Here is a 26022-nt window from a genome sequence, read left to right as displayed (position 1 = left end):
TGCAGGATTTGCCAGGAGGAGGCATACAAGGATCAAAGTTTTCCTTCTCCTAGATGGGCTACCTTCCCAGGTTGATGAGCCCCATCTGCCCCTCAATTCCTTCTACAGCACATGCAGACCATTCAATCCACTGCTGGATTGCATATATCTGTTAAACCACGTCAGGCACAGTGACCTGGTGGTATAAATGGCCCATTAGTGATGCATGTGACTCCTGCGTATCCATATCTTTTATTGTATAACCACACATAGATCCAAAGATAGCAGATAAAAACCCCACCCCTCATTGATTCATTTTTTTCATGTAGACACAAAAGAATCTAGCAACATCTGCTACAACAGAGCCATTGGCAATGCAATGGAGCCAGCATTGAATAGAGAGCATCCATGACAATCTACTTAATGAGACAAGTCCAGTTTCCAAGTTCATGGCAGTACTAGCAACACAGTACTAGCTGTAATAACTACAGCTCTAAGGAAGAAGAACTGAATTCCTTCTAAGGAAAATCTAAGCCCAGGAAATGAGATTGAGGCTCCATACAAAATCTGGTTCTCAGCTTTTGCAATGAAAGCGTGTGGAGCTGCTGGAACAAATTTGCCTCCTTTTGTGAATAAAAATCAAAATCGTGCTCTTACTGTATAGCAGTCATGAAACTGCATCCTGAGGCATTTGTAGGAATTGGCTTGTTCTAATCTGTGGTCTTCCATGTCCTCTTGGCTGCAGCTCCGGATGAAAGACTTGGACACTAAAGAAGAACTGGGCTTTCACCCTTTAAACCAGTGGCTTTTTGAAGAAGATGAGTCTGAGACTGTGACAGAGCTAGCAGCAGTCAGACCAGATAAAGCACCACTTAAGGGTATGTTTCCCAGCCACAGAACAAGCAAAACTAAATGCCCCCTTCCAGAAATTACCTCTGTGAAAAACATGGTAGGAAGGGCTATACATTATTCTAGAGCAGGCGAACAACCTTCCTGCCCCTAAGGGCTTCATGTGGTGGGTGGACATTTGGCTGTGTGCCAGAAGGGATGGCCCGTCATGGGCAATGCCATTAACACACTTGTTCAACACAAGCATAGACATTCAACTCTTTCTTTCTTTCTTTCTTTCTTTCTTTCTTTCTTTCTTTCTTTCTTTCTCTCTCTCTCTCTCTCTCTCTCTCTCTCTCTCTCTCTCATACACCCCCCCTTTCCCATTCGATTTCCCAGCACTCCAGTTCAGCAGTTCAAAGCTGCAATTAGTGTGCTAATATGCAACTATCTTGTCTGTGCTGGGAGTGCGAGACGGGATGTGGAGGGGCGGGGTTTGATTAAAGCCTCCACCAGCACTCCCAATGCAGATAACGTTCTGCCTGCACTGCTAAGAACTGAATAAGGACTTGGAATGTATGGAGAATACCTTGTAGGCTTCTCCCAGTTGAGGATCTAGCTGTGAACCACCCTGAGATCTGTGGATGAAGGGCAGTATACAAATTTAATAAAATATTTAAGTCCAGGCAATCTGGTTTAACTGGGTTTAAAAACTTGGAGAAAGGCATGTTTAAGTTACATTAAATTAAGTAGGACTTTTATTTAAGTAATTAGGTTCCGCCTATCTCACTTTAAGCACCTCTAACTCTTGCAGGATTGCATCTGATACGAAGGGTTCTGTTGGGTTACAGTAAAAGTGATTTTCTTCACATCCCAACTCAAACTCTGATAAATTAGCAAATTTAGTTGTACAGTGCTATGCAGAGTTCATGCATCTACTGCTCTAAAAATTGTTCTTTCATGCTGCCTAAAGACGTATGCATTACTATGCAGACGTATACAAAACTATGTGTTGTCATCCAGGCATCATACTAGATGATGATTTCTGTCTGTAGTGAATAATATTAATGCAGATCGATGTGAAGAGTTGAGCTACTTCCTCATAGCACTTTAATTGGTAGTGGCAGCAATTATCTAACTGGCAGGCTCAAAGGGAAAGCAGCTGATCTGGAACAAACAGCAGGGCTTTAGCCCTGTTAACTTTCCTTTTTTTTCTACAGAAAAATCAGCAGCAATGAATAGATGCTAACTGGAGTTAAGTCCTGCAATTAATATGAAAAAAGGGGATTTGTTTCTCTTGGCTTCTGCAAGAAATGAATCAAGCTTCATTTAATTGCACTTTTAAGTCATATTGACATAGTTCGGTGACAAAAGTTCTAGCCAGGAATGACAGTATAGATTTGATGTTGTTCATATTTGAATAATAAGCAGAATGCTATAAACTTCTAACACTGGGCTAAAAAGTGGAACTACTTTTTAGTAGCCATGTATTATGGGTTTTAGGGACGCGGGTGGCGCTGTGGGTAAAAGCCTCAGCGCCTAGGGCTTGCCGATCGCATTGTCGGCGGTTCGAATCCCCGCGGCGGGGTGCGCTCCCGTTGTTCGGTCCCAGCGCCTGCCAACCTAGCAGTTCAAAAGCACCCCCAGGTGCAAGTAGATAAATAGGGACCGCTTACTGGCGGGAAGGTAAACGGCGTTCCGTGTGCTGCGCTGGCTCGCCAGATGCAGCTTTGTCACGCTGGCCACGTGACCCGGAAGTGTCTCCGGACAGCGCTGGCCCCCGGCCTCTTAAGTGAGATGGGTGCACAACCCTAGAGTCTGTCAAGACTGGCCCGTACGGGCAGGAGTACCTTTACCTTTACCTTATTATGGGTTTTGGAAGTGTGCACGTGTGGTGTATTGCAAGAAATTATACTGAGAGCAGGGATGTTATTGGGGAGATAAAGTAAATCAGGAATTAAGGAAGATAAGTACCAAGCTGAAATAGAGGCAAATGCCATAAATTACTCTTTTGTACACCTGTTTGTTTTCATTAAATATGCACGTCCATACAAATTTACTTGAGGGTAAGTCCCATGGAGCTTAGTGGGACTTACTTCTGAGTCGACCTGTAGAGGGCTGCCCTAAGGCATATTTGCTTGTCTACTAAAAATAGATGGAGTAGCTGATTGTAAGGCTGGTGGTTGGAAACTGTACGACGGGGTGAGCTCCCATTGCTATGTCTCAGCTCCTGCCAACCTGGCAGTTTGGAAGCATACCAGTGTGAGTAGATAAATAGGTACCGCTGTGGCTGGAAAGTAAACGGTGTTTCTGTGCACTCTGGTTTCCGTCATGGTGTTCTGTTGTGCCAGAACCGGTTGTGTTCATGACCATGAAAGTTTGACCCCCAAAAGCCACTCCCCCCAAAACCCAGAAAAAAATGCTCTCTGGTTTGTCTGATTGCTCCCCTTTACTCCTTCCCTCCATTTCTCAGCCAACCATCAAAAAGCAAACAATGAAGTAAAATACTCTGTTCTTATATATAAATTGGTGGTGTGCATAGCAAAGTTTGGGTACTAATTTATTGTTTTTGGATAAGTGAATTTTTCTCATAGCTTAAGTTCATAAAGCAAGTCCTGTGTGGTTTGTTTATGAAGGAGGAAGGATATAGGACTATTGGTTTTATTTCTTACACACATATTAATTTTATGCTTCTCATAGGTTTCTTTGTCACATTTTCTATCGTTGATCTTTTTCCACAGCGGTTACTTACTCAATCAGCGTCCACACAGGAACGCTACCTGCATCAGAAACAGAAGCAGATGTCTTCATTACAATATTCGGGGAGAATGGGGACTCTTACAAAAGAAGACTTGGGTGTTCAAACTCATGTGCATACTTTGCAAAGGGTCAGGTAGGCTTAGAATTTGTCTAGCTGTTATTTTGAGGGGCTTTGTAAACTTCAGTCAGAGTGTTCACAAGACAGCTACCTCAAGCTCTGCTTTCACTGGCATTGCTATGTGAAATCATGAAAAATGCAGAAAATACACTTAAGATGTCTTCCCTCTCTATATTGCTTGTGAAAGTCAAAGAAAAAGGAGCTGCAACATCCAAAGCACACGTGCAAAACAGCGCTTAAATGCTGGCAAATTGGCCGTGCTGATGCTGACAGAAATAGCCACCTTCTATCATTCAATAACCAAGGGCTGGAATAAAAAAATAAAAAATAGGTGGATAAAGGAGCTCTGGGAATGTTTGTACAAGTTTATGGGGTTTTGGAGGAGTCATGAAGTTGCAAAGCTGAGGGGGCTGGATCCAGACCTAGACATGGCTAGATGGAGCCATTGGGGCTCTTTCAGTGAGTCTGTTCTAAACATGACCAAGTCCAGATCCAGACCCAAGTTATTTCCCCATTCAGATCTGCATCTCCTTTGCTTTCCATGAAGACAAATCTGGCTCCTTCAGCTGCTATTCCACAGGGTAGCTACATGCCAACTGGAAAATCTCTTGCAACTCCAGGAATTCCCATATCATAGCTCCCAAGGACTCTGAGGATATTAAGATAACCTTATATATTTAAAGGATTCTAAATACAATTTGCAGACTACTGTGATGTGCATCAATACCCTGCTGAAACAACTGTGTTTAATGACAGAGAAAGGAGAGCCTCTCAAGCTTTACAGCTGCAGCCTTAAGGGAATATTCCTGGAACTATAAGCACAGGATGCCATAATTCTAATTTCTATTGACTCTTTCCTATACAAATCACTTCTCTTAAGGAATGTGTATAGAAATAAATACCATGCATATAAAATGTAAACTGGCACTGCTGTAGTTCAACCTCCATTCATTTAATGGGGTTTGTCTGGGAGCTTAATGCAAGACCTACTGAAATAAATTGAGGTTGAACAGCAGCAGTACTTGGTGAATTGTGCCTATGATATTAGATATTTGCATATAATTCTGAACAGAAATCCAGGGTCCAAATCCAATGCAGATATCTCACTGCTGCTTTTAAAAGAAATGTGAAGAGATGGAATATCTGATCACAGATCTGCAACGCCTTGGCTAGTCTGGCCCTTTGTAACCACTAAAACAGCTGAGCAATTGAACAACTTGCACAGGAAAATTGTTGAATTTCCCTTCCTAGAGATTTAAAAGAAGAGAGTTGATAAGTATCTGGCAGTGCAGTGGATCCTGCTGCTGCAGAGGTTGAGCTACATGACTCACGAGATCCCTTCCAAAAATTGGGAATCTGATTCAGCCGCATTAATAAGCCTAAATTGAATTTACTGCTTGTAGCTGTCACAACTGTATGATAGAAGAAGATGAAGCACTTCAATTAAATCAAATCACAGTGAATGAAGCTGGTTTATATTGCTTAAGTAATTATCTTTCTAGTTAAATGCTCTCATTGGTTTAATGGGTTAAATGAGTAGGAAATTGTCATTTTGCCTAACTAAAGCAGAATCTAAATCAGGCGAGCCAATTTAATAAAATGGTTTTGCTTTTCATCAATTACATTTCCAATGAAGTGTATTTGTCTTTACACAAAGGGAGAAATAACATAGGACAAAAATACATTCTGGCTAACAGCGAGAGCTGTGTAATGTAATGCATCATAAGGCAAATTCATTGATAACAATGGGGTGATTTTGACCACTGTTTCCTGAGGACTTTGATTTATTGTCCTATTGAAAGGGATTAATGATAGATTTCAAACTGAAAAGTACTAACAGGAAAGAAAGATGAATATTGCTGGTATAGCCTATTATGTACAACTCTGCATATAGTGTGCCACCATAACAAGATTTGCCATTTCAAATAACAAAATCAAAAGTGGTGCAATGTTCCAGAAGTTATTTACAATACATTCTTCTTGACTATTGACTATTTGGGGCTTTTTATACTTCCCATTAAGAGCTGTACTTTGTCATGGTAACTGTTTTTGGAAGAGTATAAATATGTGAAGGTAAAAATGTCAGAAATTCTATTTTTCTAGTTGAAATTATATTCTCCAGGCTACATTTCCTGGGAGTATTTGTAGAATATACCAAAGAATCTGATTTTTAAAACCATAAAGCATTTCCATTTTATTTTAATTTAATCATGTTTTATTTCATTCTTCTTTGTCTCATTGTATAGAAGTTGTCAACAAGTAAAATTATAGCTGCTGCTGCTGCTGCTTCCATCCATCTGGTCGTCTTGCTACCCACATGTGCCCACACTTCCACCCACCCGCTCGTATTCTCTATCAAATGGGCACACATTCATTCCCTCTAATATAATTTATTCATCCCAACATGCATCTCTGCAGCTGCTACTGCACTGTTGTTTACTGGAAGCTAGAATAGTATTAGAAGTGTTCATTTACACTAAAAAACCCACACCATTTCCTTGTCTTTATCAAACTCTCATGCACAGAAGACTGATAGCTTTCTGTGGTCAGTCTAATTGGCCATTGTTAGCATTGCCATCCATACTTAGAATTTGAAACACTATAAGGAGTAAAACTTAAGCACGCACAAATTGGTTGATGTATTGCACTGTGCTGTCATTCACAGAGTTGTTGTTGAGTAGATGGAGAAAATCACGCATGGTATTAGTATGAAGCAGTCATTTTCAAGCTTTTGGTGTCCATGGAATTCTTCTCATATCAACATTCCTGCCAAAGAACCTTTGCAGAAGAATCGGGGAGGGGGTGTTGTAGGGTCCATATGGGATACTGAAGAGTCCTATTGGCCCATGTGAACTGAGTGTATATCCTTGAATACACCCAGAACTCCCCTGCAGCTCTGTATTGTATGGCAAGCTGTGTGGTGGAAATTGAACTTCTATTACTAATACTTTAATTCAGGAACCTTTTGCAGGAATTCCATGGTTCCAAACAACACAGTTTGAAAGTCATCAATTTAGACCAAAATACCAGAGACAGGGAGCTGGCCAATGAGTTTAAATCCTGAAACAGCTATGGATTTGCTGGGTTTATGCTGCACATACTGTTCAGCCACTGTGGTCTACCTGTAAAGTTAACAGCAACAGCTGCATACTTTGAATGCTGCTGGAAAATATTACTATAGGAATCATTTAGTTAATAAATGTATCTCAATCTCAAGTTCCAAAAAGCATTTTAGGCATGACAGAGTTCTTCTAGTCTCTGAACAATGAGACTTCTGCATATGAATAAGGTATCTAAAAGCTATTGAATCAATATTGCGTTTAAGTACCAGTAAAAGGAACAACTGAACAGGAAAACGATTCTCTTTTCTAATAGAGTAGTTGAATTAAGCAATGTTTAATATGTTTTTATTAAGTGGATGTTGGCCCTGCTTTATTTCCTTTCCCCAATAGTTGAATACCTTCAGTGTCCAAGCAATAGATCTAGGAATGTTGAGCAAAGTGGTTGTGGAACACAATAGATCTGGTTATGGAGCGGGTTGGTACCTTGACCGAATCATGATACAAGAATCAGAGAAGAATAGTGACCAGTATGTATTCCTGTGCCAGCAATGGTTGGACAGTGGAGTTCGTGATGGAAAAATGAAACGAGAGGTGCAACTTCTTGGAAAAGTTAGGAAAGAGAAGCTGGCTGAAAATTTTCATGGTGAGATGCAAAATTATAAAAATATATTAAAGATTCTGTTTTGATAGATTTTATTCTGTCTTTCAGGGATGGGTCTGTTGAAACCAAAAAATGCTATTCAAATATAATATACCTTTATTCTAAGTAACATCATTCATGTATCCTCATGACATTTTGCAAAGCGGGATAATACAGTTAGTGTGTGTGTATGCGAATGTGTGTGTACACACACACACACATACACTCAGAGAGAGGGGGAGAGATACAGAGACTAAGAAGTATAAGAAATGATTTAAAATTAGATTTGGGGATTAGATGCAACAGAAGGTGGCGAGGAGAGAAAAACAAATAGGAGACTTCTTCAGGCATGATGAATGACAGACCAAAGGCTCTTGTATCTGAAGCTATTTCTGATATATCTAATCTGTTCTAGCAGTATTTTCTACCTCACCTACACCCCATTTAGGGTAAAAAAGTAAAGGTAAACCCCTTTTAGGAATGTTGTTTTAAAATGTGATGAACTGAAACATGCCCACAAACCCCTTTCTTGGTCAAGGGGGTGGAGAGAGTGTTGGTGAGGCTGTAGCAGCAGTTCCTGGATGTTACTGACTATCTGGATCCATTTCAGTTTGGGTTCAGGAGCAGCCAACCTTGGTTGCCCTGATGTGGCTGGGGAAACCCAGCCAGATGGGTGGGATAGAAATAATTGATGATGATGATGATGATGATGAATGAAGTGCTTTGAAGGCAGCGGCTAATCCCTACTTGCTTTTGCCCCACCATTTTCCCCTGGGGAAATGCAATATTTAGCACTGAATAGGAGCAAATGTCAATTGGGTTTTCTTCTGATTGATGCTTGCTCCGATTTATTGCTAAAGAATTAGTTCTCCAGAGGAAAGTGGTGTGACAAGGGCAAAACCACTTGGACCTGTGCCTAGAAAGTGTGGGACAAGGGGGAAACTGCTCAGACCCATCCTTTCTAGGCACGGGACAAGCTTAAGACTGGATGAGCCCTGGGACATGGAGAGTATTACTCTGTCCTTCTTGCTTGATCTCTCAGCAGTTTTTGATCCCACTGATATCATATGAGCAGAAACACTGTTAAAATTGTAAAACAATGTACAGATTCAGAATAGTATATAAATGATTAACAATCACGGCACTATTGCTAGTATTGCAATATCAGGGGTTTAACTGTTGGCTTATTTCATGCACTCTGTGGCTAACAAAAGTTCAAAATTGTGGAGCAAATTCAGATTTCTGCAACACTATTGTCAATTTGTTATTTCCTACTGATTTGCTTTTCTAGGTACTTGGGATGTCACTGTTACAAGTAGAGGCATTTCAAGCAATGCTATGAACCCTAAGTTGACTCTTACGGTTTGTGATGACAAAGGGGCATCTTCTTCAGTCTTTATTCCCAAAGGATCATTTAAGAGGGCTGAGGCTTATCAGGCAACACTGGAGCTGGATAAGAAGTCTAATATGATATGCAAAGTTCGCTTGGAAGTAGAAGACACAGATGGGGAAATGTGGCATTGTCGTGAGGTAAATCCATTTGTATATTATACTGGAATAAAAAACTTCTTTATATAACCTTGTTGGGCTTCCAGGGACAAGGCTAAATCAAAGGCCCCTGTGTCCATTCCCTCATTCCTCTTCTTTTGCACAAATGGCCACAAATCACTAGGATATTCTGTTCATGGTTTTTATTAGGGATTAAATGTTACAGCACACTTCACACCCCAACAAAGATAGATCTCCCAGGGCATGAAGACAGCCTCCCGGATTAGGGTTTTAGACAGTCCCCTCCAATAGTCAGACAGAATTTTCACTCAGTAACATTTGGGTATCCAGTAAAGGTAATCCAAAGGCACCTTGTTGGGCTGCTTTACCTCTGCCTTCCTTGCTACTAACGTGCAGAAGGGGGGGGGGCTCTTGCTTTTCCCTTGCAAGACTGTTCTACCTCTCTGGAGGCTGACACAATCAAGCTCTGTGTCAGTGCATCCCCACTTCAGGGACTCAAGAGCAATCCCTTCTTCAGGCATAGCCTACTGCTCACTAGACCCTCAAATTCCTCCAGCCTCATTCCAGTCAGCTTCCCAGCCTCAAGGCATTGGTTAGGTGTAGCCTGAAGCGTCACACCTCCCCACTTGCTTGCCTGCTTGTTTAAAGCCATCTTTCAGTATTTCCTACTCCTTAATATTCTGCCTGTGTTATCTGTGTTTGCTGCTGCTTGGATAAATGCATGAATCTGACTTTTGGAACGTTTTGTAAGTAAAGTGTTTTAAACTTACTTTATGACTTCTACAAGAAGGGTAGAAAAGAGAGGAGCACTTCGCAAGTGAACTAAATGGGAACTAAATGGGATTCCACATTATACTGCTGCTTAACTTTTCTGAGTTTAAACTCTGCTTCTGAGGGCTCTCTCCTGCTGTTGAATGAGTTTAGCCCCACATTTTGAATTCATTCCCTGTTTAGGGAAGTTTTTAATGTTTAATGCTGTATTGTGTTTTTAATATTCGGTTGGGAGCTGCCCAGAGTGGCTGTGGAAACCCAGCCAGATGGGCGGGGTATAAATAATAAAATATTATATTATTATTATTATATTATGTGCCCAGCCAATTCTTTTGTTTTTAACCCCACACACATGGGTCGTGTGAATTCATATTTTTCTCCCACAAGACCTCGACTCTGTCCCCCTCCTCCCCTTTTTCCTATCTGCCTTCTGCACACAGAGAGGAAGCTGCCTGTCTTGTTCACCAGCAGGCTGTCTTAGCCACACTTTATTGGAAAGCCTTGCCTCTGCCTCTGAGCAATTGAAAAACAGAGGTACTGTAGAGCTGTCCCCAGCTATCCTTCACAAACCTACTCTCTCTCTCACACACATATTCCTATTTAAAGGGATGTGATTTTCAGAAAGCATCTTCTAGTTGTGCTCAACAGTTATCTAACAGTCTTATGTAACATAATGCTCAGATCTGTTTGTCACATATCAGGCTATTCGCATAATATTAATATCTGTTTATAGCAGAACTATTACGGCTTCCATAGTATGCGTCAAAAATTTATTTGGGAGGAAATGTTTTCTTTTTAAAAAAAATCATGAATGGTGGGGTCTGGTAAGATTCCCTCCCCGAGTCACTCAGTGAAGTAGTTGGCAGGTGGTTAAGAAGACAGAAGGAAGTGTTATTACATAATACAATTACAGATTTCACTATGCTAGTATGATTTCACTCTGATGATTGCCACTGGCTTAGCCAAGGGGTTGGGGGGGAGCTGTGGGGGGGCTGATGGGAGCCAGAGTCCATCAATATCTGTAGGGCTACTGCCTTCCCATGCCTAGTTTGGATGGATGAAAAAAAATGCTTTGTTTATTAGTGACTGGCTATACTTCACCTCCAGCTGATGTCTTTGAATGATTGTGTTTTGCGTTCCTTCCGTCCTTCCAAGGGCTGGAGTAAACCTGTTTCCTCTCTAATGCAGAGGAGTGACATTGTTCTCTAACATATTTGAACATTTATTTATTTATTTATTTATTTATTTTGTTTATAATACAGTGATCCCTAAAGAGTTTGCATAAAATATTAAAACTAAATATAACAAAATATAGCAATGAAAGAGTTAATATATATATATCAATAAAAACAGAAATCTATTATCTAGGGACATGACATGTGCTTAAAAGTAGCTATTGTTTCCACTTCCTGGATTGCATGTGGGTGAGTGCTACCAATTGAGAAGGCCTGCTGTCTAGATATCACAAGGTGACATTCCACTGATCATAGTATAGTCAGCAAAGCCTCCTCTGAAGATCTTAGTGATCAGCCAGGTATGTTGGCCTGCTAGGTATCCTGGTCCTAAGTTGTTTAGAGCTTGAACATGGCTCAGTAGCTAATCGGCAGCTGTAAGAAATGTTCTCATATATTTATTTGGATCAGCTACACCAAGGTGCTGACTTCAATATTACCTAGTAAAACATGGCTCTATATCTACATATTCTCAAACTGGCTATTATATTCTGGTCTTGCAACTAACAAAGGGAGACAGTGACAATGCCTTGACAAAAGTACCTGCCATGTAAACTGACGTCCCAGGAAAGAGACAGAACACCAAAGTGACAGCCTCTCCAAGTATGTCTAGGATGCTGAAGCTAAAGTCATCAATTGCAGCAAAATAGCTGTGTTGCAGAAAATATAAGGAATTTTCCCTGACAAAATAAAAGTCAAAATGCTTCTGGAGAATAGCTTTTAATTCATAGTTGTAACTGAAAGTCTTGCATTGTTTCTAAATTGCTCCGCTGACAATTGCATTTCCCAGAAGGTGAAAGATGCAAAAAGGGGGTCATCTCTTTTGGGCCTCGTCCTCACCAACAGGGAGAAACTGATCAATGAAGTGTAAGTACAGAGAACCTTGGGAGGAAGTGATACACAAGCAAGGGAAAGCTGAGTGTAGTTGAACATGCACTCTGGACTATAAGGAGGCTCATTTCAAAAAGCTAAAAGTCCAAAGGTCAAAATTACTCAAAGAGATAGGAGTCCAAGATGGATGGGAGTTTCTTAAAGGTTAACTACTGAAGGCACAAAGGCTGGCAATTCCAACAAGAAAGAAAAGTGGGAGGCACCAAAATAAACCGCATAAGAAGAAGAAGAAGAGTTTGGATTTGATATCCCGCTTTATCACTACCCGAAGGAGTCTCAAAGCGGCTAACATTCTCCTTTCCCTTCCTCCCCCACAACAAACACTCTGTGAGGTGAGTGGGGCTGAGAGACTTCAGAGAAGTGTGACTAGCCCAAGGTCACCCAGCAGTTGCATGTGGAGGAGCGGAGACGCGAACCCGGTTCACCAGATTACGAGACTACCACTCTTAACCACTACACCACACTGGCTTACAGATGAGCTGTGTTGGAAGAAGGGACTATATAAGAAATGAAAGAAAGCAGAAATCACAAAGGAAGAGTGTACATGAGTAGCCAACAGTTGCAGGGAGAAGGTTGGGTGAGGCAAAGCTCAGAGGGACATCCACTGCCTCACCTGTAGATGTAAAGGAGTTGTGTGTCATCAGCATATTTCTGACTCCATACTCCAAAACTCCAGTTAGCCCCAGACAGCAGTTTCTTGTAGATGTTAAACAGCACAGGGGATAAAATTGAACTCCGAGGAACCCCACGTTGAAGGCTCCACAGGGCTGAAGAGCACTCCTCAAGCATCACCCTCTGGGGGAAAAAAACATCCAAATAGGACTGGAACCACCACAAAGTGGTGCCACCCACCCCTAACTTAGACAGCCACTCCAGAATGATACCATGTTTGATGATATCAAAAGAGGTCTGAGAGGTCGAGGAGAATTAACAGGCACATATTTACCTCTCTCTCTCCCAACAGACGTCATCATGTAGGGTGACGAAAGCAATTTCTGTTCCGAAACCAGGCCAAAACCCTGATTGAAATGGATCAAGAAAATCCATTTCCCCAACAGCATTTACACAAAATATATTGGGTCTAAATGAAATATTAGATACCGTATTTTTCCATGTATAAGACCAGGTTTCCCCCCTAAAAAATAATGTCCAAAATTTTGGGGCATCTTATACATAGATAGATGTCCCCCCATTTTCTTAAATCAGAGTCCCCCCCCCAAATAGGGGGCATCTTATACATGGGGGCGTCTTATAGATGGAAAAATGCTTTCAATAGGTGATATCCAATGAAGTCATGCTCTGAGCGGACCCATCAATGGACTTATTGCTTTACTCAAACTTTGGATATTGGTGTTTGTGTGTGGTTTGGTTTTTTAAAGCTCTTACAAAACCATGTTTTCCACAGTGTATTCTGAAGTCATTCTTAAAGTAGGGTTTTCAAGAAACATCCTCCACAGAGGGTGATAAATTCACATCTCATAAGTATTTACAGGAAGGAATGCTTTTTCCTGCAAATGTTGGACTGATTCAAACATTCAGAGGATGATAGATGATATTATATATGTAGGGAGATGAACTCTTCTGTGCTGCCTTTGGTGGCAAAGTCCCCTGCAAACAGGGGTGCAGCGTCTGCGATCACCACCTGGGTCAGACACACATGCACTGAAGGTGAGCGGGGTGCACCGCCAGGCAGCGCACTCACCCACCAGAGCCCGCTGCTTCTGCACTGTGGCTGCCTTGTAGCATTGGGCTGTCTTGCAAGGAAGTTGCCTCCACAGCTCCCTTGTGCACTGGGTCCCAGCGTTGGAGAGGAGCGCTGCCGCCACCTCTCCAACACTTCTGCCCCTGGGTCAGGCTTGACTTTGGGGTGGAGCTGCAGCCGGCTCACAGTGTTGGGCCACCATCTGAGGAAGCTGCCTCTGCAGTTCCCTCTAGTGTCGGAGAGGGGCGGCAACACTGCCAGTTTCTCCACCGCTTCTGTCACCCCGGTCAGGCCTGACCCAGGAGTGGAGATGTGGCCAGCTGATGGCTGCACCCTCCCTCTTCTATTCAGCTGGCCCAGGGCAGCCCTAAGGAGAAGGAGCCAGTGCTACCGCTGCCCCAGCCCCAAAGGGCGGGCCCAGGCGTGGCTTCTCTCAATGAGGAAACCTGTTGTGGGGGCACCTAGTTGTGCCCCCTTTAAAAAATGCACCCGGAGCTACGCCCCCCAGGTGCCCCCCCGGCTATGCCGCTGCCTGAAAGTGTGGCTCAATGCTTGTATTTGCACCGTGGCTAATGTTTCAATATCTCATTATCTGTACACAATAGATAATGAATAACTATGCTTAGGATATAGCATGCTCTAGTTTTGAACCAGTAGAGCTTACGTGATCTGAACTGATGGCTGGAGTCTGGGACTTAGGACTGATTCTCACAATATGACTGCCCTGTGGTTCTGTCTGCTTGGAAGATACTCATTTGGTGTAGACCCCATTGCTGTCTTCAAGGGCTATGGAGTTCTGTATGCCAGCTGGGGACAAACCATAGGACTGGATTGGAAAATCTCTCACCCTCCAGATGATGCTAGATTCCAAATCCCAGAAACCCCAGCCCATGAAGCTGACCATCAAGGATGATGAACATCTGGAGAACATGGGTCCACCCATCCCTGCCATAGGGTGTGTCCATTGGTTTCATGCCCTGTTTGTGAGCTTCCCAGAAACAAACTATAGGCCTACATGGAGCTTGGTTTGATCTATACATATCTCATTTTGTACAGGTGAAACTTCAGCACAGAAAAAGCAAACAAATCCTGGAATTCCCGTGTGTCCGAGATTTTTCAGATGCTGAAGGAAGCACAATGGCTGAATTTCCAGTTCTCACAGCTGGCTGCAACTTTTTAGCAGGTTTGTTAATTGCCACACAGATTTGTTTGCTTGTTTATTTCATTTGAAACATTTTTACCTCACTCTTCAGCCAAAAGGGCTCTCAGACCTGTTTTCATCAGATTTGTAACACACACACACACACCACAGTCCCTGCAAACTTAAAGATTTAAAATACACAATAAAAAAAGGAAAATGGGAAGAGTAGGGAAGAGGAAAATAAGAAAACACTGACACCAATTTTCTCAGTGTTGCTTCTGATCAGCTGGAATAGAAACGATTCAGGAAGAGGAGAAGTCCTATGGAGCAGATCTCTCAGCAGAGCCAATGGGGTGGCCCTGCATCTCATGCTTTTCTCTGTTACAGCCTGAAGAAAGGCTGCTGCTGGTGACACATGAGAATTGGCAAATTCAGAAAAGGGAAAATCTTATAGTTCTGCTTATTTTACTGTGCAACATTTAGCTAAAATTACCATTCACAGGCTGGGAATAGCTCAGTAAGTCCTCCGTATGCAGAGTGGATACTAATGCCAGCATTGTAAATCCATGTAAAAGCCACTTCTTCTGTGGACTTGCCACTTGTGAAGATCCACACACAAACAAGTTATTCAAGGAAGAAGAGCTAGAAGAAGAGAAGATTCTCTTGTGTATAATCCCTGACCGCCAAGAGGGCTTAGCAATGCTGCAGGAAATGTCTGCAGCATGTCTTTTTTCACTACTATCCCACAAGGACAACGTCATTTCTCACTCACACACTCATCTTCCATACCAGCACATGGGCAGCACACTCATATGCACACACCCTACCTTTTTGCCTGGGAGTGATAAGGGGCTTCCAGAAGGGCTCTTAGGGTAGCAGCCAACCCAGAGCAGACCTACTGAAAATAATGGACCAAACTTTCTCCTGCTTATTAATTTCAGTGTGCCTACTGTGAGCAAAACTTAGTTACATGCCATCCTTAGTATTGTAAAAAGTGCTCAGGAACCAAGCCCAAGGCTTCCTCCTTGAGGTCCTGCCCATAGCTGTGCAAGCTGAGGCCCACCTAGCGGTCTCTTAATAAAAATATATTGCTATTAACTTGTATGTGTATAGTGCTATTAACTTGTATATGTTTATTGAGTGAGAGTCAATACCTCTTGCTTTTTCTACAGTTAAACAGTATGTTCTGTACATCTCAACGGACTCCTCCCCAGAATCAGGAACAGACTCAGATGTGTACGTCACTTTGAAAGGATCCATGGGAGACACTGGCAAGAGGAAATTAGTTAGGAATGGAAAGGACACTTTTGCCAAGGGGAAGGTAGGTTGCCAGGTGCACTGTCTTGCAACAATACCTGTTTTGTAATGCTTTGCATTACAGAAACTACAGGTGCACAGTGGCGTACGAAGGAGGGGCAGAGGGAGTGGGCCACCCCGGGTGCCACCCTGGGGTGTGTGTGACAGGATAGGCCGCTGCCTCCTCCCAGGTGTGGAGCAGCAAAGGGTGCAGTATGGGCGCCGCTTGCTGCATCCGTACGGGGTGTTACGCATGCGCAGTCCGATCAGGCTGCCGCTCGCGTGTGGCATCCGTACTGGCTTTCGTATGGCTGCCACTCGCATGGTGTCCAATCGGGCTGCCCAGTGGTTGACCCCGCCCCTCAGCATACCGCCCCGGGTGACGGAGAGGGTTCCTTTGCCACTGCAGATGCACATGTAATAATGTTGTTTAACGTGAGAACAAGAGCCTGCTGGATCAGACCAGTGGCCCATCTGGTCCTGCATCCTGTTCTCATGGTGGCTAAACCTGCAAACAGGACTTGATCTCAACAGAATTCTTCCCTTCTGTGGTTTCCAGTAACTTGTTCATTATTACACTTGAATGTTTTGTTACTCTATTTTAGAAAATGGGACGCGGGTGGCGCTGTGGGTAAAACCTCAGCACCTAGGGCTTGCTGATCGCATGGTCAGCGGTTTGAATCCCCGTGGCGGGGTGAGCTCCCGTCTTTCGGTCCATGCTCCTGCCCACCTAGCAGTTCGAAAGCACCCCTAAGTGCAAGTAGATAAATAGGTACCGCTTTATAGCGGGAAGGTAAACGGCGTTTCCGTGTGCTGCGCTGGTGCTGGCTCGCCAGAGCAGCTTCGTCACGCTGGCCAAGTGACCCGGAAGTGTCTCCAGGCAGCGCTGGCCCCCGGCCTCTTAAGTGAGATGGGCGCACAACCCTAGAGTCAGACATGACTGGTCCGTACGGGCAGGGGTACCTTTACCTTATTTTAGGAAATAATGCATAAGTGTGCTTTCCTTGAGCATTTAATGAAAACATGGGCATTAAAAGTTTAGCTATGTAACTGTTTAATTCTCTTTCAAATCGGTAACCAAATAGTTGTCAACATAGTGCTAAACCCTACATCCCGTAGGCCAGGACACGCAAGTAGGACAGGTTGACCTTAGTGCCACAGTCTAGCCAGTGCCTCCTCCCTTGTCTGCTCCATGCCCTAGCAATGTCATAACCTTTCGGTTGGACCAGTGTTAGCAGGTGAGGGTTAGCTGAAAGTTGGGTGTGAATGGAGAATGGCAGAAGAAATTACAGTAGATAAATAACAATATTTTAGGAGGCATGTGGGCATGGGAAGGGACAAATATAAAGGAAAAAGCCTTCAGCAAATTCTGTCGAAAATGGCGAGAGTGAACCACAATACCTCCAGAGCAAATGTCTGCCTTTAGCTTGACACAAGGAAAATGCTGTGACAAAGAAATGGTTTAGGCATCAATTGAAAATGATGTTAGTAATTGCCAGCTGATTATGCCAAACTCTGTCCCCATTTGCCAACATTTTATAACTGCCTCTGCCTCTGCACCACCATTTTGAGACTGGTAACCCTCAGTAATTTTAGGCTGTCTCTAATGAGATATGGGGCTAGTAAGTTTGAGAACCTCTGCACTAGAGGATTTCAGAACAGTTTTTCACAAAGGAAGTCAATTTTAGTTATTGTAGCTAACTGCAACCCCAAAATGTTGACACATAATGTTCACGATGTTTTTTTTCCAGAAAAGTGTGCTTAGAGTTGCAATGTATGTTTAAATTCCTTGCATTAATTTCTTACATTAAATGAAATAAAGTATTTTGTAATAGTTGTTTACATGACACAAATGGCTGATCCTACCAACTCTCTTCGGAAATACGACATTAACTCAAATTTGTTACCACCTTCTGCAGTTAATGTGAATCCTCCATGTATCATTCACTGCAATAAGTGGATTTAGAACATTTACTGCAGATTCGCTAATACAACCTTCCCCAGTCTGCATCATCCAGATGTTTTGGATTATTATTATAATTATAAAAATTATTACCTTCCCTTCAGCAGGTTCTGGGGCAGGTTACAACAATTTAAAATTTAGAATGAAAAAACAATTATAGGAATACAATGGATCCTGAAAACACACATTTAGATTGGAATTCACATCAGCTCTAGTCTTGCTGGCTGGTACTGAGGGGAGTTGTAGTCCAAAATGTCTGGAGGGCAGGCTCCTCTATAAAATTTGGCATGGCTGTATGTGAGATTATAGGTCGTTTTTGTAAGGGTAAGCCTGCTCTTACTACTGGCAGATTACGTATAGTAGAAAGCATTCCCCTACATGCAAAGGAGAATGAATCACATTCTACCAAGCAGTTGCTTTCCTAATTAGATGTCATGAGAGAGGTCTTTGCCTGTGTAATTATACCACGGCTTTAAATTGTGGTAATATATTATTTTCTTTATTGCATGCACTTTTATTTTCATCTCCTTCTGCTGCCTTCAAGCTTCTAAAAGATTCAGCTTCTCACGAAGAAAACTACCTTGAGCAATACTTTACATATGCAGACAATATTATAAAATAAAATTATTACCTGCAATTTAATGAGTACTTTCAATAGGATAATTTTGTCTCTTTCTTGGTATTTCTTAAAATATACCGGTGATGGGTGGATCGTAAGCTCATGAAGCCACAAACCCCTTTCTCCAGCATTAGGATGCTAAACCAGTTTGGGCCACACCCCGGGGGGATTTTTCTACTGACCTTTACAGATTCACTGTCTGTGAACATGCCAGGACATTTCCTCCTTCTTCTGGAAAAAGGCCACAATCCACAGTGGTCCTTTAGGCATGCACGTGAGGTTGCAGAAACCCAGTGAGATTTATGGATTTTTTTAAAAAAAAACACACCAGACAACCCAAAACAGCAGCCTCCACTACTCAACTCGGTAACTGTTTTTGAAACCCCATTAAGCATCAAAAGCATTTTGTCATGTGACACAGGAGGAGTAGGGGCTGGCTGCATTGATTTAGCAAGAAAGAAAGCTAAACAGATCCTTCCATATATTATAGCCCTTGAATTGGAAAACATGGAATACTGCATGCCAGTTCAGAAGTGTGCTGAAATTGTGGGTTGAATTTCAGTGCAAGGTCATGGGTTTATTTAATTAATACATTTTTCTTATACTCCCCTTTGTTACCATAAGGGAACTAAGCATGTGTGTGTGTGTGTGTGTGTGTGTGTGCGCGCGCGCACACACACACACACACACACACACACACACACACACACCATTTGTTTTCATTATTTGATAACATAACATAACATAACATAATTTTATTATGGTCAAAGACCACCTTGAAAAGCACAACTGGGACAGCTTTCACAAGAATAAAAAATACATTTAAAACATTGTACAACAACAGCTTAAAGATTAAAATCTGAGATAAATGCGTATTTGATACAACATTGCACAGGAACTGTGAGGAGATAAATAATTGGATAGAAGCATTCCTAATAAATCCTCATCAATATTGCCTGGTGTTTGCTACAGAGATCCTACAAAATTATCTCACTAAGTAAGTGTGGTTGCCTATAAAAATGTTCCATTCTCCTGACTGTTTTATATGGTCATGACTGAAAAATATCAGTCTTTAAATATGATGGGATCATTTGATCCTTGCCTTAGCTGTGATTTATTTTTTTAATATATTTGCTTTTGGAAACTGTATGTTTGTATATTATGTGTGTTTTCTTTTCCTTAAACTAAAAACAGAAAACAAACTCCAGTAGAATTGACTCATTTTTAGTCAAGCAGATATGTACCTTGAGTCCCGCCCCCTTTCCTCCTCTGCAGCAAGGGAACCTGGAAACAGGGAAGAGAAGGGTTTTACATTATCTCAGGTGTGGAATTTGCATGCTACACCTTAACAGTAGTTGTGACATTTTAAAATGTGCTTTGCCTAGCAATAATTTCCCCCCTGACTCTACAGTAACTGCCACTCAATGTAACAAAATTCCTGTTTAATATCATGTCAAAATATGGCATTAGCCTCATACAAATGCCATGACTGTTATAAGCAGCAGATTAATGATGTAGAAATATATCAGAAAGTCTGAAATATTTAAATACATTTTCAAGAGATGAGAAAACTGGGGCCCTTTGCATTGGATTCTGCCCGGCCTGGCTTGGCTGAGCATCATCTGTAATCTGAAGATTGCTTCACAAATGGCAGTCAAAAATTTGATTACATTTTAGTATTCTGAAAATTACAGCTGTGTGTGACAGGACCAGGTGAAGAACCTTGTTGAGCCTATGGAGCAGATGAGCAAGTCAATACATTGCTTCACATGTCTATTGGCTTGTCTGAAAAAACAAAAAGTTGTTCATCGAGTCATTTGGCTGATTGACAGCATCTGAACAACAGCAATATTGTTGTGTGATCCTATGTGTGTGATCCTATTAGCTTTTTCCTACTCCAAAGGGTAAGACTCAAACCAATGGATTCAAGTTACAAGAAAGGAGAATCCAGCCAAACATCAGGGAGACCTTTCTGACAGTAAGAACTGTTGGACAGTTCTCCCTCAGAAGGTGGTGGACTCTCCTTCCTTGGAGCTTTTTAAGCAGAGGTGGATGGCCATCTGTCACAGATGCTTTAGCTTAGATTCCTGCATTGCAGGCATTTGGACTAGATGACCCTCAGTGTCCCTTTCAACTTTACAATTCTATGTTCCCATTAACTGCAGTTCTTCAAATGGCATAAGCCAGCAGCACAAAAACCAGGCAGATGCTCCTGCAGGTGCAGGCCAGGATTAGAGAGGAGTTTGCCTTGGGAAGAATCCTGAGGCACAGATAAGAGAGGCTTGAAGAGCCACATTCAGCCTCTGGGCCTGAAGTTTTGTACTTCTCTTATAGGGAGTACAACCCCATCCAACAAAGGCTATGCACTTTGCACAAATCAGTAGAAACCCCACCCATCATTACCTCCATCTTTCCTGGATTAAGCTTCAGCTTGTTCACCTGCATCCAGCCTATCTGCATCTGACAGAGTTCAAAACCACCAGTTCCCTCCTGCGATCAGATGAGAAAGAGAGACAGAGCTGGCTATCACCTGAATCCAGACAACACTTCAGATTAAATCTTGGGGAAACCTTGCCTAGCAGTTTTACCATGTACAAACTGAAACCCTGCAGGCCCAAAGGCCAGAGCAGCAGTCCCCCAGCAGCAGCATCTGGGATGTGCTCTCCCAAAACTGAGCTATTGACCAGAGCAACTGAAGTGCAAGGCCCCCCTATTATTATTATTATTATTATTATTATTATTATTATTATTATTATTAATGCCCTGCCTTTTTCAGTGTCAGGACCCCCCCCCAATGAGTAAGCTTACTGAGAAATCCAAAAGAATAAATAACTAAGTAATCAATAAAGCTTAATGTGTTTTCTTCGGCAGCTCTTAAAGTAATAATTTAACCATTTCAGCAGCCCTCTTCCATGTAATTGTAGCAGCTTGTGCTGGCACAGTGACTTTCCACAGGAGTAGTTCTCGCACGTTATGGTCACCACTTGTGGATATTTCCCAGCATCCCCTGCCAAAGAGGATGTAACATGTATATAAGCCCTCTAGCCTGTGTTTTTGAGGCATTGCCTATTGTAAAGTAAAGGTTACGAGTCTCTGTGATTCTGGTTTTCTACCAAAAGCAAATAAAGCTATATTTATTCTAGTGACAATAACATAGATTGCATTTCCCCCTAGATTATTTTTCTGTTGTAGTCATTCCAGTTTTTTTTATTGGCTTTCTTTAAATCAATAACTTTATTCATGTGTTTCTTATTTATAGAGCACAGCTGCACAGAGCTAAGAATGGGGGCATGCTTTTAGCCCAGCTCCATGTAATGTATGCAGGCTACACCAGTTTCTGTTTATACCATTTTTAGTCTAGCATCCATATAGGAACGACTCCCAAGAATGCAGGCTTCAGTTCCAACTTTTTCTCAAGAAACACTTTTGCCTTTTGGTCACACGAATCTTACACTCCCAATGTTTTATCTTTCCCTTTCAGTAGCCATATGTCACATGTGGTTGTGGGGACACAAAAACCAATGCACAAGCTCCTGCTCACAACCTGATTGCAATGAGCCCCTCTTCATGAGCAGGAGTTCATGCATTAAATTTTCTGTTCGCACAACCACATGTGGTATGTGGCTACTGAAAGGAAAAGATGTGATGGCCAGCTGTGGCTAAAAGCACACCCCTGCTCCTTGCTTATGCCCAATGTGACGTGTTAATAGAGCTAATGTTACTCTTACTTTTAGCAAAACCTTGTTTTAAACTCGTTAGTACCATCTGAAATAAGTTCAAATCCTTACTTTTCCAATATTAAGTAGGGTATTTCTTTTTTAAAAAAAGCAGTTCTCCTGTTTCTTCATCTAATCTATATTGTTTTCTATCATTTGGATGTCAAAAGGTGTTAAATGCAAATCCTTATAGAGGAAAAGGTATATCAGAATTTGTTAAAGGGGAAGATTGGCAAGTACTAGCCATTTGTGGGATCCTTTTACTGCTATTTCTATTCATAGATGTCCCAGTTTTCAAATTAAGGATGATGCTCTTTATGCCACTTCCACCAGACTCCATCTCTGTAATTCTATTTTAGGGAATAAAGTATTTCCAAAAGAAAGAGGGGAATAATCAAGCCACAAACTAGGAGTTATGAATCTCAGCTTTAATTTTTTTAAAAAAAAAAAAAAAAATCCAAGCCTGGCTATAACAGTTTCCTTTAGCTTCTAGGGAAGTATTTAAAATTGAAAGTGGGGATTATGGTAAATGAGTAGAAATTAAGGGCTATGGGAAGCAATTGACATTCAAGACCTGAAGATGAGGGGTATGGTGTGCCTGATTCTTCATTTCCATTTTTGCTTGGAATATTTTTGCTAACTAACCATCAAATCTGAACTACTGTACCGGTACTGAAGATATGTGATTGATGTTTATGCAAAGACTGTTTATTTTGAATCTGTTGCTGATAAGACAGCTCCTTGCTGCCATGAACAGAAAGAGGAAGCTTTCGGAGCTGACATTGATAAATGCGGGATAAAGCCAACTCAGGTTAAAGAAAGTTGATTGGCATTTTCAGAACATGAGGCTTTGGGAAACATTTCTGTGCATTAAGGTGATGTGTTGTACATTAAGGATATCACAAAAAACATGGAGTTTATATCAGTGGAAATGAAAATATGAAAGGGCTTGCTGTGATTTTAAAGGGAAATTGCTTGCTTTCTACGACAGAACAATTGAAATTTCAGTTTGGGACTTTGTGACCAAGAAGATAAAACACATATACTTCAAAGCAGTACAGTTTCAATAAGAGAAACAGCAGGACATCTTTTAAAACTTATTGCTCCCCCCCCAAGATATCTTTTGTACTCCAACTTTCCTTCAATAGGTCCCCAAGGTGGCTTACAACTGAAGGCAAGCCCATAATGAAATCTTTAAACTGTAAAACAGCAAAATGAATGAAACTAGCAGTAAAACAGTGGAAGAGAATTCATATTAATCCTCTATGTGGTCTGTCACATAGATGACAAATGATATGGTACCAGACAAATATCTCAAATTCTAGGAGGGTATTTCATTGCTGGGGTTTCAGACAGACCATAACAGGTGGGAGCAGCTCAGCCAGTGTCGTGGAGTTGTGAATAGCCTCCTGGTTGCAGGAGGGCGCAAGATCACAGAGAGACCTGGACTATGCAGGCACAGTGGCTGGAGTGCTAGATTGGCTTTGCTATCGTACCCACACAGCCCCAACCTCACCATCATCTTGTCCCTTTTGGTAAGCAGCAATGATGCCACTACCAAGAGGCTATTTCTTCTGTTCTGCCCCAGCAATTGAGCTGCACCTGCCAGCAGTACCACTTAGCTGACTGCACTGTGTTTCATTTTATTGGCCTTCATCTCGTCCATTTCTATTTCTAATGGTAGATTAGTCCAAGAGAATGTTATGCAGCAAATTTATCTTTCAGTGCCAAGATGTTTTCAAGGTGATGGTTACAGTTTAAACAATAAATCAAAGGGATTTTGCAATGTGCAAATTTCTCTAAATATTAAACTGCAGTCCATGACCTGCTCATTGACAAGTGGTCCAATTGACCTTAATAGGTGGCTAACTCCAAATAAGACCAATTTGTGTAGCAGAAGCATAGTTCCTAGAGTTATTAGTGTTTGTGTAAATCTGTCTTTGTAAATTGTCCCTCACTTCTGCATAAGCCTTAACAATTGGATATGTGTATGCAGCTAAGCAATGAATGTGACCCCAAGTCATGTGTTTGCAGATTCTCATTCTTTTCTATCCATGCATGTGCCCACAGAGGTCCATTGATTTCATTGGATCGTACCAATTCATTCTGTTTGGAAGTCAATGTATTCTAATTTAGTTTTGCTCTGTGAGTGAATTGGGTTTCCCAAGTCTCCTCATTAGTGTCTGTCAGCATTAAATAATAAAACACTAAGCTTTGGTGTCCTTTTGCTTTTAGATGCTTGGCAGTTTCATTTTATGATGTTCCAGCCTAACTATTCTGTTTATTAAGCCCTCTGAATGTTAATTGTGATCCCTCCAGGTGGATGTTTTTCAAGTGGAAGCCATAGATATCGGAACTCTATCTGAGCTGCTTGTGGAAAAAGGAAAAGGCTCTGATTGGCACCTTGAGAAGATTATTGTGAAGGAGCCGAAGTTTTCAGGAAAGGAGATACTTTTTATGGCTCAAACATGGCTGAGAGACAGAACTGATAGGAAAAGATGTGCCTCAGTAACTCTGACTGGTACAGGTCAGTATTGTTTGAGACATTACTTATTTTGCTGAGAATCTCCTTCAGAACTGCAGACCATGCCACTTTTTCTATTTATTATAAGCCTGTTATAACAGAAAGCACACCATGCAGAATCTTTGCTTACCACAGCAATGGCCCTGGCCAGCTTAGCAGTTAGAATAAAGAATATTAATAAACTATTAGAACTTGCAACCAAATGGAATGCAATTTTTATGGGAATTTTCTGTCACCGATTTCCTGTCATTTGTCTGCAAGCTATCCCGTTCTAAACCACTGGTTGAGTTACTGTAATGGCATGGAATGTTCACAGCCATTCCACCTACAATATGAGAAGAAGCATCATTAATCTGACTGTTGATTAAACTAGCGCCTACTAGTGGTAGGTGCTTTTTCTCTACCTCTCTTCAGTCTGCCTTGGATTTTCCAGGCTTGAACTCTGGAAATAACTCAGTTTTATTACTCAGAGTTTGAAACCTCCTTTGTGTCACCTGAGGCAGGGAAGACCCTGCCAGCATGCTAAACCAGTCCTGGGAAGCTGACTGGAGTCTTTCAAGCCCACAGCAAAATTCGTTAATGTCACCCCAGGAATCATTTCCCAAGTCTTTAGGAATAATATTAAATAAAACATTTTAAAATAAATTGTAAAGGGATAGGAAAACTGCGGCCCGCAAGATGTTGTAGGACTCCCATTGGTCCCAGCCAGCATAGATAATGGTGAGGAATGATGGCAGTCTTAGTGAGTGCTGCAATGTCTGGAGGGCCTCAGGTTCCCCATCTATGATATAGACATTCATGGTTATCTAGACATTCTTTTGCAAAACTAATGCAGCGTTCCATCTTCTTTTAATTAGAAATACAGGAAAGGAGAAGCACCACTGCCTCACTGTTACAAAAGCAAGAGATGAAATCAGGTATTTTATATCACTGCAGCTGTGTCAATCAGAATTCTATCTCTAACAATAGCATATTTCTACCAAAAGAGTGTGTGTGTGTGTGTGTGTGTGTGTGTGTGCGCGCACATACACATGCACCATATTTTGGGACTTGCTCTGAATTTGCAATCTCTTTGGGTCTCTATAAAAAGTGAAAAAATTTAAAAAATAATTTATTAATTATCTATGAGCCTGTTGGTTTTTCTAAAAGACATAACACTCTTTGATGATGAAGGGATCATATTGCATTCATTGAGAGTGGCACAATTAGCTATTAGCCAGAGATGGGGAAAGATCAGTTCACCATCCACTGGTGAGCAACGGATGAGAGGG

General features: G+C 41.7%; 1 protein-coding gene across 1 annotated transcript in view; it reads left to right on the top strand.

The window, feature by feature from the left end:
- Positions 1-26022, top strand: part of RP1 (RP1 axonemal microtubule associated) — a 170650-nt gene that overhangs the window by 131025 nt on the left and 13603 nt on the right. The window contains exons 43-50 of the mRNA XM_028736952.2: positions 725-857; positions 3549-3700; positions 7138-7390; positions 8679-8917; positions 14549-14675; positions 15806-15954; positions 24547-24754; positions 25609-25668. Of these exons, the coding sequence (XP_028592785.2) occupies positions 725-857; positions 3549-3700; positions 7138-7390; positions 8679-8917; positions 14549-14675; positions 15806-15954; positions 24547-24754; positions 25609-25668 (1321 nt within the window). The remainder of the gene's footprint in view (positions 1-724; positions 858-3548; positions 3701-7137; positions 7391-8678; positions 8918-14548; positions 14676-15805; positions 15955-24546; positions 24755-25608; positions 25669-26022) is intronic.

The sequence above is a fragment of the Podarcis muralis genome, chromosome 8 (assembly GCF_964188315.1).
Source record: "Podarcis muralis chromosome 8, rPodMur119.hap1.1, whole genome shotgun sequence".
NCBI classification, from domain to species: domain Eukaryota; kingdom Metazoa; phylum Chordata; class Lepidosauria; order Squamata; family Lacertidae; genus Podarcis; species Podarcis muralis.
The sequence above is the reverse complement of the archived record's forward strand: the minus strand, read 5'-3'. Positions and strand labels throughout refer to the sequence as shown.